General features: G+C 35.2%; 1 protein-coding gene across 6 annotated transcripts in view; it reads left to right on the top strand.

Moving 5' to 3' along the window:
- The window catches only part of SNTG1 (syntrophin gamma 1), a 336,726-nt gene that overhangs the window by 255,758 nt on the left and 64,999 nt on the right, over window positions 1–15,969 (top strand). For all 6 annotated transcript variants that reach the window (XM_027890849.1, XM_027890855.1, XM_027890850.1 and 3 more), the window contains one exon: window positions 13,161–13,199. In XM_027890849.1, coding sequence (XP_027746650.1) covers window positions 13,161–13,199 — 39 coding nt within the window. The remainder of the gene's footprint in view (window positions 1–13,160; window positions 13,200–15,969) is intronic.

The raw sequence follows: 15,969 nt of genomic DNA on the forward strand, positions 1-15,969 counted from the left end.
AGATTCTATATTTGATGTAGGAATTACTGCCTTCATTCATCTTCAGGATTTTCTTCTTCTACGGCTTTGAGCTTATGCTCTCACATCAACCTATTCATCATTATGAATAGGCATGATATTATTCACATATTTAGTTGCTTTGTTCAGTTTAATTTCTGAGCACAACATTTTGATATATATTGCTATTTTAAGTGATATTATAATGGTGTCATGTTTATACAGTTAATTCCCACATTGTGGCAATATATAATAACGTAACCACATACAATTTTACTTGTTATGGAACATCTGTTTTTGTTACAGCTTGACATATGCATTTCACTTGTTGTAAATTATAGCTTTTATGTTCTACTCATGTCACTGTCTTCATCATTATACCTCTGTTGAATATGTTCTTCCCTGATTTTTCTTTTAATTATAGGGCCAGAGTAATTTTCTGAGCATGTGTGTGCATGCCTTTTTCTTTCAGGAAAAATAATGTCCATGAATAATAACTAGAACTTCACTGGAGTAATAAGAGAAAACACTGTGGAAAAATTAATAATTTTAATTGATTCCAGTAATTTTGGTGTCATAAGGATGATTCTTCTTCTTTATATTGCTTTTATTGTTGAAACTTAGAGAAACTGACACATATTGGTATCTTGAAAATATGGAATACCATCATTGCATTTATTAGCTCATAACATGATAGAATCTTGGAATGCCAAGTTGTAAGAGGAGCTCAAAGATCATCTGGTCCAGCCTTTCTTGGCAAAAGAATAGTCTGGGCAAGATGGCCCAGAACCTTGTTCAGATGAATCTTAAATGTGTCCAAGGTCAGGGAATTCCCCACTTCCCTGGGGAGGATATTCCAATGACTGTTTGTTCGCAATGTAAAAAATTTTCCTCATGTTTTTAACTGGAATCTCCCCATGAGTATCTTGTACCCATTACCCCTGTCTTTCCCCTGTGATTCCTTGTAAAAAGGGAGTCTCCCACCTTCTTTTTAGTCACCCTTTAAATACTGTATCATGGTGATAAAGCTCCCCTAAGCCCTCTTTTTTCAAGGCTGAAAAAATCCAGTTCTTTTAGCCTTTCCTCGTATGGCAGGCTTCCCTGTCTTTTGATCATCTTTGTGGCCCTTCTCCAGACCCTCTTTAAATCATGTTTGAACTACAGCAAAAATCTATACTTTTGATTAAACAATCTCCTTTGCTGCTAAAATGAAATTAGGGAGGGAGTTGCTGGTCTGAAATCTGTTGACACAGAAGCGCTTTTCAATAGAAGATCTTAAAAATATTTCTTGAATTTTATATACCATGTGACATCTCCCATTCATAGAAAAATATGTAATTTTAAATGGATTTGAAGTTTGTATTACCTTTTTTTTTTTGTTCTCTGTTGAAAAATGATTTTCAGATATTATGTTTAGCCTTGTAAAATGCAGTGAAATACATCGTTTTCTCATAGGCAAGTCTGAAATGCACACTAAAAAAAGAGTAATCTTTAAATTTACTTGTAATGTTATCAGTGCCTGTCTTAACCATTCTTAATGCAAATAAATGGGCAATTTATGGGAGGTTGGAGAAAATTCTGTTGATTTTTAACTGTTATAACCTCTTACTTTAAGGATTATGAGGTCATATCCAAAGCAAGAAAAAAATACTGTCTATTACTAATATGTCCATTTAACAATATTGTTAAAATCTAAAGAGTCCTCAAATGTAGTTCAGTATGTGGCACACTTAAAGAAGAGGAAATAGAAAAAAAAATAAAATGTCTACGCTTGAAAATTAATTGATTCATGCAAAAACTTGTACCCTACCCTTTTTTCTCCCTTTACATCTTCTACTCCTTGACCTGCCTTTCAGCCATGGTCCCACAGATACACAGCTCTTTACATTTCCATGTTGATCAGTATTTGATCATTCCTTTCCAGAAATGTCAGATAATACTGAGAAAACCCATATTTATCAAGACTTTTGTGTATTATTTTATAATGAATTCTTAGTTATGAGGTGAAATTGGAGATAAACAACTGTATTCTTTAGGAGGGAATGAAATTCAAGACTTTTCAAGCTAATGGCTCAGCAGCTTGTTATGAGAAAGAAGGTTAAGGAGACTCCAGTCTTTACTATTTATGGCAGTACAGAAACTTTATTGCAAAAGAGTTTCTCATTGAAAACCAGCTCAGAGTATAAATGAATACAGTGCTAGAGTGAGTTTGTGATTAACCTGAATGCAGAGAGACCCATTCTGTATAAGGAGGAGGGACCGGATGTATTTTACAAAATATGAGGACATGACATTTAATTATACAAGCACTACAAAGTAATTTTGTAGTGTTTCAAGTGAAATTTAAAATGATCGGTTATACAGATGAATGGGAATCTTTCAGCAGAAACAGGTCCTGAAAAGTTCATGGTTTTATCCTATGTCACAGTGACATATTTCTTTTGTGTGGGTGTGTGTCAGATTTAGCAATTATGTTAATTAATACCTGTAGTTTATTTGTAATATGATGAAATATTGATGAAATAATGAATTGATGAAAATAATGAACAATGTAGTTCATTACCATGTGAACCTAATGTCTCAACAGCTATTTTATATTATATCAACCAAATTATTTAAGTAATGTAATATCAGTTGATTTTTTTAGCTTATAAGCAGTTTGTTATCTGGTGCTGTCAGCCAGATTGTCTCATAAATATTGCTCTTCTTCTTGAGAGTTCCAAAAGAATAACAGTATATAATTCTTTTAGACAGAAGAAGTGAAATGTGACACAATGTAATAAAGACTAGGTGTTTCTGTAATTTTATTTTTAATCCACTCAGACTAAAGGAAACAAATGGGTCGGTGGTGGGATGGTAGAAGATATAATACCTGTAAAGCCTACAAAATTAATTGCTTCGAGTAAAGGTATTTGTCTCTGGCTCTGGCAACTGGTCACTTTATTGAACTTTGCCAGCAGGAACTCATTTAGACCAGTATGCTATGGTGTAAGTGTTAAATGTATTTTAAAAATCACTGGCTACATTTCTATGGGGCATTAGGTTCTGTCAAGAGGGGTAATTGTCTCATGTGTTGTATATAATTGTATATAAAATAATTGTATGAAATTCCTCATGTCCTCTACCATTTAGCTACCCCTTATGTCATATTAAATGCCAGAGTGTGAACTGCGAATGCTATTATCTGTACCAAAGTGAGGAGTCCTGAAATAATGCAAACTTGGCAATCTGTGAACTCTTCATGGGCAAGGTCAGAAGCCTGCTGATGGACTGAGAGCATAGGAACAAAGTAAGTTTAGCTGCACCCTTCAACAACCTGCCTCATTCTGTTTCAGCCCAGTCAGAGTGAAAAGACCAGGCTGGAAATAGGGACCTAAAAGGCAAGGATCATGTGACTGAGTGAAGAAGCAGGTCAAAAGATATGATTAGAACTTTTAGGAGGAAGGAATACAAGGAGAGTAATGAGCTTCAACAAATAGATCATATACAGAGCAAACTGATAATGAAAATATAAGTTCTGTTATGAGGTATTTTTCTTCCAACTTCTGCTAATGGTTCAAGTGGAAACTTTAGATGGGAACCACAGCTACAGGTGTCTCGATCCAAATCTTAAACTGAATTTGTAGGAGTCATGGTTTGCAGTTCACTTCTGAGGAAGGCTGAGGAGGGAGGAAGATGCCTCAGCTGGAGGATACCTGCTAGTTAAGTCTCCTCAGGAGTTGGTAGAGAAATTACTTGAGAAAGCTTTCAGACACGGTGAAATCTGGAATCATGGGGTGTGGAGAAGATGTTTGGCAACAAGCCAGAAGGATCCACAGTAGCCCCTACTGTGAATGAGGAAAACCTAGCTAACAGGACATTTCTACTTACAGGTCTTTTTCATAGGAAAATGATCCCTTCTCAGGCAGTGATACATTACAGTGCTGCCCGGAGAAGCTGAGGTTTCAAGCCTAATGACGGAGTGGATTAAATATAAAATGAAGGTCTGGCAGGCGGGAAAAGCTGTGAGATTAATGATGATCCTTCCCTTGAGGAAGAGATGTATTGGTCATGAGTGACTCACTCTTATGTGTGATGAAAACTTCATTCTAGTGTCGACCTAACATTGTGGGAAGTCTTCTGTCTCCCAGGAGCTTAAATCTGAGGGATATTGCCAAAGCCATCTAGTCAAATGACAGTTAGCTGGGTCTGCTCATTCATGCAGGCATGACTGATTTCAGTGTCACTCTAAGCAGATAAAAAGTGACTATGAGACTCTTAGAGGAAGGCTAAAGGGGTCAGAGCTGTTGTAATGTGCTAGGCAGTCCTCCTGGTCATTCAGAAAAAATGTGTCCTACAGTGCTCATATGCAATAGCAGTGTCACCAAAGAGGGCTCTGGCTTCTTTGATAATAGCTCGAACTGCACGTAATTACAGGGTGAAATGGAACTGACTTAGCCTGAAGCAAAGAATAGTGTTTCAACTTTAGAAAAGCTACACAAAGGGCAGGCAGTTTCTTCTTTCTTTCTGTGATGCATTACATGAGAAGTAATGGGATTAAACTGCAACTGGAAAGAGGCTGGTTTGATAGAAGGAGAACTTCCAGTGCTAAGAGCTGTATTTGCTAATAGATTGACTCATAAGGTGTTAGGGGTGTCATCATGGCAGGACTGTACAAATGGGTTGGACAACAAGCTTAGTTCTATTGAGTTTCTTTTCAGCCATATGTTTCTGTTCTTTTGTATTATCATAACATGAACAAATTCGTATCGGTGTTTGCAACTCAATTCGGAGATACCAGGATAAGACAAAGCATGGCTAACATGAGATTAAAGTTTTTACCCTGTTCCCTTGGCATTCTGTGAAACCTTCTGAAAGTAAATACTATATACTAGTTATTATATTGTCTAAATTTTAAGTCGTAATGAAATTGTAAGTGAAATGTGAAATTGAAATTGGACTTATCTATATTATTTAATTTTCTTGAGAAATTAGGCAATATGAAATCTGATGTTTTAACCCAGGAGAGATATTAAGATCAGTTTTTAACAATTTAATATTATTGTTTCTACTGGAAGAATGACATAGGGTTCCTTATTCTGCGGTAATAACTTGGGAACAGAGTGCCTGAGGGCTGCAGGGCTGCTAATCAAATATCTAGTTAATAATTTAAAAAATATTAGCTAGGAAAATCTGGAAGTTGTATTTCAGATGGAAGTCCTTGCTGTCTTAAAAGGTAACTGATCAGTTAGTTGCTACTTACACTAGGAAGGAATCTATGGATATGTTTTGTTAACAAGAAATAAAATTAATTGAATACCTGTGTAGTAGTATTCAGATGGATTTCTATTACAAACTGTTTATCTTTGGTGGATAGTGAAGTTGTTTTTAAATTGCAAATGAAAAAGGTAGTCAAGAGGAATATATTTCACTATTTTGTGAGTAGATGTTTTACTTATTATTACCTACACCAGCTTTTTTACTCTTTGTATGACTGATACTGAAGTAATCATCCTCCAGTGAACAACCAGTATTATGATATAAACCACAATTATCCGATTCCATTTCATTATCTGAAGCAATGATTACAGTATCTCCTTCTGGGTCAAGTTTTTTGGTTTTTTGTTTGTTTGCTTGGTTTTTTTTTTCATATCTTTTCAAGTCCTTCTAACACATCTTCAGTAGAGAGACATATGTTTCTTACTTTTAGCTGGGACCATAATAGCTTTTTCAGGTACTGGCTTTAATTCATTTCCATCATGTGTAATAATATGCATGTTGATAATGGTATTTTATTTGTGGAGATTCACTGTTTTAAAACTGGGTTGTTTGTAGCACATGTATCTTTTTAAAGAGGCACAATAGCAATATTTTCATTAAGGTAGCATCCAAATTTAGGATTGGATGTTAAATATTGCAGGATTAAATGAAGCCATTCATCTGTTAAACAAAACAAAACAAAACAAAACAAAACAAAACAAAACAAAACAAAACCCAAAACAAACAAAAAAACCCAACCAACCAAACAACAACAACAACAAAACAAACAAACAAAAAAAACCCCACACACAGAAAAACACAAAAAAAACCCACAAAAAAACCCCACTTTTTTTTTTTTTAATTTGAGTAAAATTACTTGCAGTTTTATTATGGGAACATCAATCACAGTTGTGTGAAGACTAGGTTTTGTGCTTCTGTCCTGATGGCTCCCACTATACTTTCATGTAATAGTCACAAATCTGGTGTTTTTTTCTGATATCCATCCATTACTGCTATGCTCATAGTGTTCAGTGCCTCACTGAATCTTTTTCTATGAGAAAGGAAATGAAAGTTTTGATAGTCTGCAGGTTTGTGATCACGGTTCAGATTTGTGCTTTCATAGTGCTTGTGCATGCCATAAATTGATAATAACTCGCAATATAAAAAAATATTTTCTTTCCATGCATCAGTTCAAGATCTCTGTTAGGAATGATTTGTATTCATCTGCTTCCATTTTTGGGGGACCATTCCTGAGTTATACTAGACATATTTTGTTGTCTCCAAAAGTATTTATCAAATACCTGCATGTATTGGAACTCAACAAAAAATTGAAGCTCTCTGAGCTCTCTGTGTACTTTGTACAATTGGCAGTCGATGTCATGGGTTTTGTTAGCAGGGGGGCTACAGGGGTGGCTTCTGTTACAAGCTGCCAGAAGCTTCCCCTGTCCTATAGAGCCAAAGATAGCCGGCTCCAGGATAAACTTCCTGCCACTGGCCAAGGCCAAGCCAATTAGCAGATATAGTAATGCCCCTGTAGCCTGTGGTGAAGACCATGCTGAAGCAGGCTGTCCCCTACAGCCCATGGAGGACCACTGGGGTGCAGAGACCAGGCTGCACCCCATGGAGGAGTGACCCATGGGACAACAGATTGGGAAGAACTGCTGCCCAGAGGGTGGACTCACACTGGAGAGATCCATCAAGGATTGTCTCCTATGTGAGGGACCCCATAGGAGCAGGTGAAGGTCTCCTCTCCTGAGCAGTGGCAGAAACAACAACTGACTGCAACCCCCATTCCCTGTCCCCCTGTACTACTGGGGGGGAGGAGGAAGAACATGGATGGAAGGAGGGGTGGGGGGAAGGTGTTTTTAAGACTGTTTTATTTCTCACTCTTTGGCTTTTATCCTATTAGTAATAAATATAAGCACTATCCTCACTTTGAGTCTGTTTTGCCTGTGAAGGTAAACAGTAAGCAACCTCCCAGCTCTTATCTCTACTCATGAATCCTTAGCCACTTTTTTTTCACTCTCCTCTGTCTAATTGCAGAGGGAGAGTGAGAGAGCGACTTTAGTGGGTATCTGGAATCTGGCCAGGGTCAACCTGCTGCAGTAGAATTTAAAAGGAAGCTTGTAGAATTACACGACTGCTTTCTAGATGAGACCCCAAGACTATCTTAGGCCTCTTTTCCTCTACTTATATATAGGATTCAAAGGAAACATCTAGATTAAGATGATCCATGAGCAAGTTAAGTGCTAATACTGAACCAGAATAAAGATCCGTCTAGTTATCTGTCTGTCTGGTGATAGGAAAAGAATATTTCCCTTTGTCTTTCCAGCCATCTGCTACTTTGGGACTTCTTCAGCAGATTAGGGACTTCATAATTATGAATTAGGGAATTATGTCTACTGTATCTTAATTGCTTATAAACTTCAGAAATATTTGATGTCTTTCTGTAATTTTTTGACTCCTAAGAGAGATTCTATAATGTTAATTATATAAGCTGAAACATAGCATCTTGAATCTCACTTTTGTTCCCATCTAGAAACCATAGTGAGAATGATTCAGCCTGCAGGTATCTACAGGAACAGACTCTGAAGCAGAGGTCATGCATGTGCTTATGCATTATTCAGTGTTGAATCAAGCCTCTCCTCTATATAAATGTTCACATATTCTGTGATTTTTTCCTTTCTTTCTTCAAGGAAGTTGTTGCTGAGTTCCTTCAGGCTGAGTTTATTTGCAATCCAGTGTGTCTAGTCTTGAGAAAAATCCAAGTTAGATGTGAAAATACTAGAAATTATGAAAGTAAGCCAAACCTTCTATCCTTTGAATGATTTTTTTGGTAAAATATGATCAACACACACCAGACAATGGCACCATGGGTCAGAAAGCAGACATTAATATTGCATTAAATACTTCCTATGTTCCCATATTTTCCAGAACACACAGACTGATAACTTTGCATATGGTAGCTTATATGAGTTTTTAACCTAAACTGTAAAACCTACTACAGCTCGTAAAGTCTGCGTCAAGAATTCCTATATTTAATCAATAGGCTGTTATATTTGAATGCATTCACCAATATATGATGCTTTTTGTGTGAATTGTTGCATGCTTCTTCTCTGATTCCCTGCTTCTTTCAATACACATATACTCTTAGATAATAAAATTTCAAAACTTTACCATGACTTACCTATTGCATCAAGCAAACACAAGCCTAGCAAGGACAGAAAATAAGAGTAGCCAACTAGTAGTTTCCAGTGTTAGTCTTGTAGTCTCTCTTATTCATTAACACAAGATTATCACAGCATGGATTCATGTTTTCTTCCAAATTGTAGTGATCCTGCTTCCTGTTTGTGATCACTTAATATCCCAATGGCACAAACTGTATTGTTGCTTTAATGCATGAGATGAAGAACTAGCTACCGAATTTACAGTCTTGACAAGTTATTATATTTTAATTAGCTGCTAATGAATGTAAATCAGCAACTGTGTAATGCAAGCAATTCATGAAGAAGGCTGTAGAGTCTAAATTGTTTGGGGAAATCCGTAAATATTTGACTAGCATAAAATAAAATAATAAAGGGTTCTTTTTTAAGTGAAAAAATTCTGAGACCTGAAAAGTTACATGATATCTACAGACTGCAAGAAAATGATGGATCAAATCATATGTGAAAATTTGGAATAATCTTGTTTACTGCCTAAGTCAGCAAAATACTGAACAGGAACTGGTCCCCACTCATTTCATATGTTGCTCTTCAGTCTTGGCTGTTCGCGTAGGTACTACAAGGAAATGGTGTCTTTCAGGAGCTCTGTCCTAACAACTAACACCTACTATATTATTGTTTCTTGCAGAGGACCAGTTGTGATACCTGAGACTCACATGGTCATTAATCATCTTATCACATTAGAACTGTGAGTCTCATTTACAATACAGTTTATCAGTAAATAGGATTGAAGCAAGCATGGTATACATGGAGTTGTCAAACATCTGATTGCTTCTATTTCAGTTTTTTCAGATTGGAAAACCCTGGAATCAGTGCTCTTATCCCTTGATCTTACTACTCTTAAGTGTCCTTAGTGCTTGTTGAAAGGCACATTTCCTCATCATCTCATGAGAATCCTGTGATTACATTGGAATAGCAAATTTCATTAATATAAATAGGTAAAAAAGGTCATACAAATCCCCAATAAATAGTAGTTTTAAAATTACACTTTAAAATCCTCCTGTGGAAACTGAAAATAGTTATTGCAGTGCTATTTGCTGAAAGAAGGTCTGAAATAGTATCTCTCAGAGGAATGAACAATTCAGTTCAGTTTTAACTGAATGTGGAAGTTTAAAACCCAGCTTTTATGAGTTTAATCAACTGCATTCCAGCAGAGGGCAACAGTAATAGGCCACAATTCACAAAGAAAGATAATAGTGTGAAACGGTATTCTTCTGCATTCCTGCTTCTCTGTCATAAAAGCTTTCAAATAATAAAAATTAAAAACCCTAAACATTTGCAATTGCTGTGCTCAACAAAAGCCAAAACCTGCTCATTTGAATACCTGCTGAGAAGGGATGTTCTTGTTTATTTCTTCTGTGGAACAAGCACCGCCATCACTGTGAAAACTGTTCATCTGTGATTGCAACATCTAGTGAACAAAAATTACTGAATTTGGCCATGGTCCTCTCTATGTTCCACTTCTTTTCATCTCCCTGCCAGCATTCTAATTTTTCGTGTCTATGATGTCCAAACATATTGGCCAGCTGAGTTTTTGGAACATATCTATTCAAATCTATTTGTACTGTTAACAATCATTTATGCTTCAAACCAATCTTCTGTGGTATCTTTCACTAAAATATGTTTCCCATCCCTGGAAGTGTTGGATGAAGCTCTAAACAACCTGGTCTAGTGAAATGTGTCCCTGCCCATGGTAGGAGGGTTAGACCTAGGTGATCTTTACTGTATTTTCCAATCTGAACAATTCTGAGATTCTATGATTCCATTATTGGTCTTGTATCAACATCACTTGCCTATTTGGTAGTCAGATGCAAGATACTGCAGAGACCTTATTTTTGACACCTTCTTCTTCTTTCCGTGTTAAGATGATCACCGGATCCCAAATTACTTTCTCTATGGTATTTTAAGATTTTTTTTTCCTAGTTTGCATTTATGGAAGTCGAACCAGAATAGAGCATCACCCCTCAGCACCTGTTTTTTGATCATGAAGTAGAAGCAGGTAGTTCTTGCAGCTTAATTAATGCTTCCTCTATCTTTGCTTCAGAAGAGAATTTATTTTCTAGCTTCTTCTTTTGTTTCCTCTTGTGCTATTCCTGATTTTTAACTACTCTGGAGAAACACATCTAAACACATATTTCTAAAGAATATTAAGAATATTCTCAGAGTGCTTACCATTTTTAACTATTTTTTTTAGTGTAGTATCTGTCAGTGAATTTTATTTATAAATATTACATACATATGTTTGCAGTGTATTCTACTCATGTCCTCTGATGAAAAACTAATATTATTCATGTGTGTCAGTTAACCAAAGAAACATTTCTCTTTTAATTTATGAAAAATGTTTAAATTTATGTTTTAATCCTTAAGGATTATAGATCTGGATCATTCATAGATTAAATTTTACTCAATGTTCATTGTAACATTCTGGGAAGAGCACTGTTGGCTACTGTTTTTCTTTCTGTGTGCTGCCTAACTATACAACTTTTTTTTTCCTGTATTTATATTTATACCCATATTTATACATGTGAATGACAGAACTTTTGGTGTTCCAAAAAATAATTGCACTTAACAATTCTCAGCTCTGAGTAGACTTCAACAACTATACTGGAGTTTGCAAACTATAACAGAATGAAAAATAATGCATTTCAGGAAATCATCACCATATTATCTGAAACATAAAGATAGTTGTTTTAATTAATCAAAGTAACAACAGTTAAGACAACTATGTACTGTAGATGCCTAGATTGTACTTTAGAAAATTAGTTGAAAATTTTTGAATGAGAAAATGGTGTTCCAATTATGCATTTACATTTCATAGGAACATTCAAAGTACACAAGGCTCCTAATGTGCTTTATATTTGTTTTAAAAAATTAGTCTCTATGTGTGAAGTAAACAAAAATACTCCTGAATTATTTAATATGTTACTGTAATTTGCTGCTAAATAGATATTTTCAGTATTTTGTTTAGAATAGTAAAATCTTTTGACAATGTTCTTTCATAACTTATAATTTTCAGGGTGTTTGTCTTTGCTTAAACTAGACGAAAATAAACAGTTTTGACAAGGATTTTAATAGTTTTTACTCTTGCAAACAGGGATTTATCATGCTGGAGTAGTTAGTGTTTGATTTAGGGATAAATCCCAATAATTTTTTTTTTCCTGTTAAAAAAAGGGGGTTTCATCTGCCTTTTCTTTTAAAAAGTCATGTGAGATAGTTGGTATCTTATAAACTATAGAATAATTTTATACTATTTGTTTGCCCACTGAATGTCCTAGCTCCTCTAGTGCTTCACCTTAACTAACATTGAAGAATGGAGGAAGCTGATGTAAATGCAAGAAGGAAGGATGGAAATGTACTTCTGACACTTTTTATTTAGGATCCGTTTGAAAACCAACTGAAATTGCTTGCCAGGATGTTCTTGACAGTGAGAATTATCCTTTGATAGCAAAACTGTGGGATGTCAGTGGCAGACTTGCTCAGTATTTGCATGAGAAATGCAAAGAACTTACCACTGCAGCAAACTTAGTGTGGTTTTGAAGTCTGCAAAAAACAGTATCATTCACATCTCTGCATATAGTTGTTTAGGGATGATATTGTAAACACTGGAGGAAATGCAGTGATGATTCATCTTTTCTTCTAAAAAGATGTTGCACCTTGGTTGAAGCAGTGTAAATGTTATGCTGTGGTTTCAGGGCTTTGTGGATTTTTCAGGTACATTCTATATAGATTTCTATTTGATAATGTCTTTAAATACGTGTTCTAGTCATTTACCTATAGCTAAAAATAAATAAATAAAAAAAAAAAAACTTGTGAAAAATTAACATAAGACAGCAAAAAATAAATTCTAGATGTTAAGTGTCTGTCATGAATGCACACTGTAGATTTACTAGGTTTAGTCAAAAGCTTTCAGGGTTTATGTATAAACCAAAGAAGAACACATTTGTTTTAGTAATGGTAGAAGTTAGTAATGGTAGAAGGATATGTTCCACACATAATTTTCTTTGTACTGGACACTTCTCTGTCAGAAAGCTGGCAGTGTTTATTTAGAGGGAGTCCATGAACTGCAGGGCTAAATACAAACTCCTCATGAATCAGGTATCTCTTTTTACCTGGGGCTGGTGTTGAATGTTGAATGTTTAAGAAGGAATTACTTGAACAATTATTGCAACTGAAACTACATACTTGATTTTGCACATAGGATAAAACGGTAGAGTAAGTGATATTTCCAAGGCTGTTCCAGCCCAAACTTTCATCATTCTTTAAGGAAAAAAAATTGCTTAAAGCTTGATGACTTTAGTGGTTAGCAGTAAGCTGCTCTGAATTACTTTCATTTACAGTTAAATACTCCAGTTTATTTTATAGCTTCTAATCTGAAAAAAAGAAAAAGACATAGTGTTGTAGAACTGAGGTATAATTTAGCATGTATTTACCTCTCCTGTAGAATCCAGTAATTCTTTTGCACATAGTCTCCTCTCCTGTACTCTGAACATCAGACTGAACAACAAAATGAGACCAGAAATGTCCCATTATTCACATAAGCTTGTAAAAAATTTCAGTCCCTTTACTGCAGGAGATTTTATTTTCTTTTGTACATACATAAATTGGAAGGGAGTGTCTGATATATGTCTCAAAAATGCAGTGTTTTGGTTTTGGTTTTTCTTCTAGTGACTGAGTATTAATCTATTTCTTTATTCATTTTTATAGATTAAAAAAATCAACAGGAATTTTCCCGTAAACCAGCAGGTAAGAAAAAGAAAAGTTGGGGTTGCTTGAGTTTTAATTCTAATTCTCATTTGAACTATATTTAATTGTGTAGTATCTGTGCATTATTCTAAGAGAAGAATTCTTGGTAGATTTTCTCTAGAGAGTACCTTACTGTTTTTATATTCTAAAGTCAAAGGGAACTGAAGTGTTTTGTCAAAGAAAGAACACACCTAATCTTTTCAAAATCTATTTGATGCATAAATAAATAAATATAAATATATATATATATATATAATTTTCTTCAGATTGCATCTTATCAATTTTACTACAAAAGGAGGAATGGGATTGTTATGCTTGACAGAATTAGAAAGAATCCATCAAGGTTCAAAAATTCCAAAAATGCATGGGGTTTTGGTGTTTGGGGTTTTTTTGCCTATTGGCAAATGAAGGCATAAAAAATTATTATTTGCACAAGGTTATGAAGCATGACAGCAGCAGAACTTGGAGCAAACAGAATCTGACTATCTCCAAGTTCATGCATTGGCAGTCTCATATTACTAGAGGTAACTGTTACATCTTTAAAAAAGAGAACAACATTCCTTGAATAGGGGTGGTTTCTTGTAAAATGCATCATGAACACATCTGCTGCTATTCTCTACAGCTGTGTATCCAGGGATTGGATCTCTGGCATAAAGGGATAGATCTTTGTGTTTTGAGAAATCTGGTCTTCCCACAGTTTCTTTTAAAGAAGCCAACCTACAGGCAGCTTGAAGTTTGGAATGAGGCTGAAATTGTGAGATTCTAGTTGCTAGAGACCATAGGAAGAATGGACAGCAGACACACCTCCTCAAAAAGATCAACATATCGTTTTGAAAACTATTTAAACAAAGTATGAGTAAAAATATTCGGGGTACACTGTAAAGTTAATTAAGTACACAAGTGCTGTGTATCACAATTATTATATAATGGTGATTTCATTTTAAGGAGATTTTACCTCCCTTACACCACATGTTCAGTTAGTCAAAATATTTCTCAGTATCCTGTCTCTGGTCCAACTTTGTTACTATGGAATTGTTCTGAGTGCAACTCTCACAAGGGAGGTAGTGCTACTATTTTGTTTTCTGTTTTCTCAATGAGAGGGTCCACAAATCATAACAAATACTACTAATAACAATAGTAAAAACTATATGGGTGAGTATAAACAAAGCTACAATAATTGAAGATAACACTTGCATTTGGGCATTTTCATAATGGTTTCTATAACATCAGTTGTTGACAGCGGTACAGAATTGTTGCTGTCTCAAAAAATGGGAAGAAAACAATGGCTAGTTAACAAAAAGCTGTTAAGTATCTCAGTTTTCACTCTTACTCTGAACTTACCTCTTTGCTTTTATTACTGAAAAAAAAATAAATAAAGACAACAAAAATTTAAACAACAGTTACAATGTCCCAGCACTCTAACACATTCAGGGGAATTCAGGGATCTCTGGTGTTTTGGAGCCCTTGGCATGTGGGGTCAGTAAGGCATTTTCCACTTCATTAGAATTCCAGTGGAAAGCAAAGTAACTTTTGTAGCTTGAATACTTTGTTGGTCATATTATCTGTTAGGGCAGCCTGCAATATAATGCTTTTTTTTTTTTTCCTAATCATCACCAGTCATTATATTCCAAAAGAATTACCATAGAGCATTTTGAGAAACTCAGCCAAAAGATCAAACTGAAAAGAGAGAGGCTGATTGGATGGACAGTGAGACTGGTAAGGTCTTGATACCCATCAAACACTGGAGAAGGAAAAGGTTTACTGATCTTCAGGGAACAGTAAATTCAAAACCAGACTCCCTTTTGGGCATACCTTAAGTATAGACGATTGCAGTTTTTATCATAAAAGGAGCTAGGAAATATCACCTAACTTAAGTTAAACAGTATTTCTGAGTAGATTCAGAAAATGCTACACAGATATGAGGATAATTTCTGTCTTCTGATGTGCAGCAAACATTAATATGGTATGCAGTACATTTTTTACTTATATCAAGACATTATTATTTATCTAAAAGTTAAATTATCATCTTGGATACTTTTGTCATTTTTACTTTTTTTTTAATGAAATACGTTTTTCTCTAAGAGGTTAAACAGCTAGTTTTAACTTTTTTCTGCAAACATATCAGGCGCTGTTGTCATCCTCTTGTGGTTTAAAAAAAAAGTGTATATTTAATTTCACTTAACGAATATCTTTTTTTTTTCTTAATGGGCAGGGTGATTGAAGGTTATTTTGACATGTAATTTTTTTATATATATGTAAGGCTTGATATGCACGCAGGTAACCCCAGGCACTAGGTCATGGCTAAAGAATGCTGCAATGTATCTGGCAGAGAAGGCAAAGGCGGAAACCTGGTTTTGTGCTTTTATAACAACACCTTTCACGTGCACAATAAAACCCCAGGCTGAGTTCTCCCCCTCTGCTTTATGGCCTGCCTGGCTGCCCTAAGGGGGCCTTCAGGCATGTCTGTGAGAATTTTATCACTTGTAGTAAGGGAGTTACCTCTACAGACATATAAAGAGAACATACAGAGCAACCTGCATGAGAATTAATTCCTTCCCATATAAAATCTTTTCCTTGTCAAAAGTTTCCTTGAACTTTTCATTGAAGCTCCCCCCACACACTATTTCTTCCAAAAGTCTTCTTCTACTAGAATATGTCTCTGTGCATTTTAATTATTAGGTAGAGGGGAAGGCAGTTATCAAACTAGAGTCAGGGAACCAACCCATTTAAAACTCCTTCATGAAAATATATTCTTGATATGGAGAAGAGA

The sequence above is a fragment of the Empidonax traillii genome, unplaced genomic scaffold, assembly GCF_003031625.1.
Source record: "Empidonax traillii isolate 1590-97213 ecotype Southwest subspecies unplaced genomic scaffold, ASM303162v1 scaffold300:size811877, whole genome shotgun sequence".
Classification (NCBI taxonomy): Eukaryota; Metazoa; Chordata; class Aves; order Passeriformes; family Tyrannidae; genus Empidonax; species Empidonax traillii.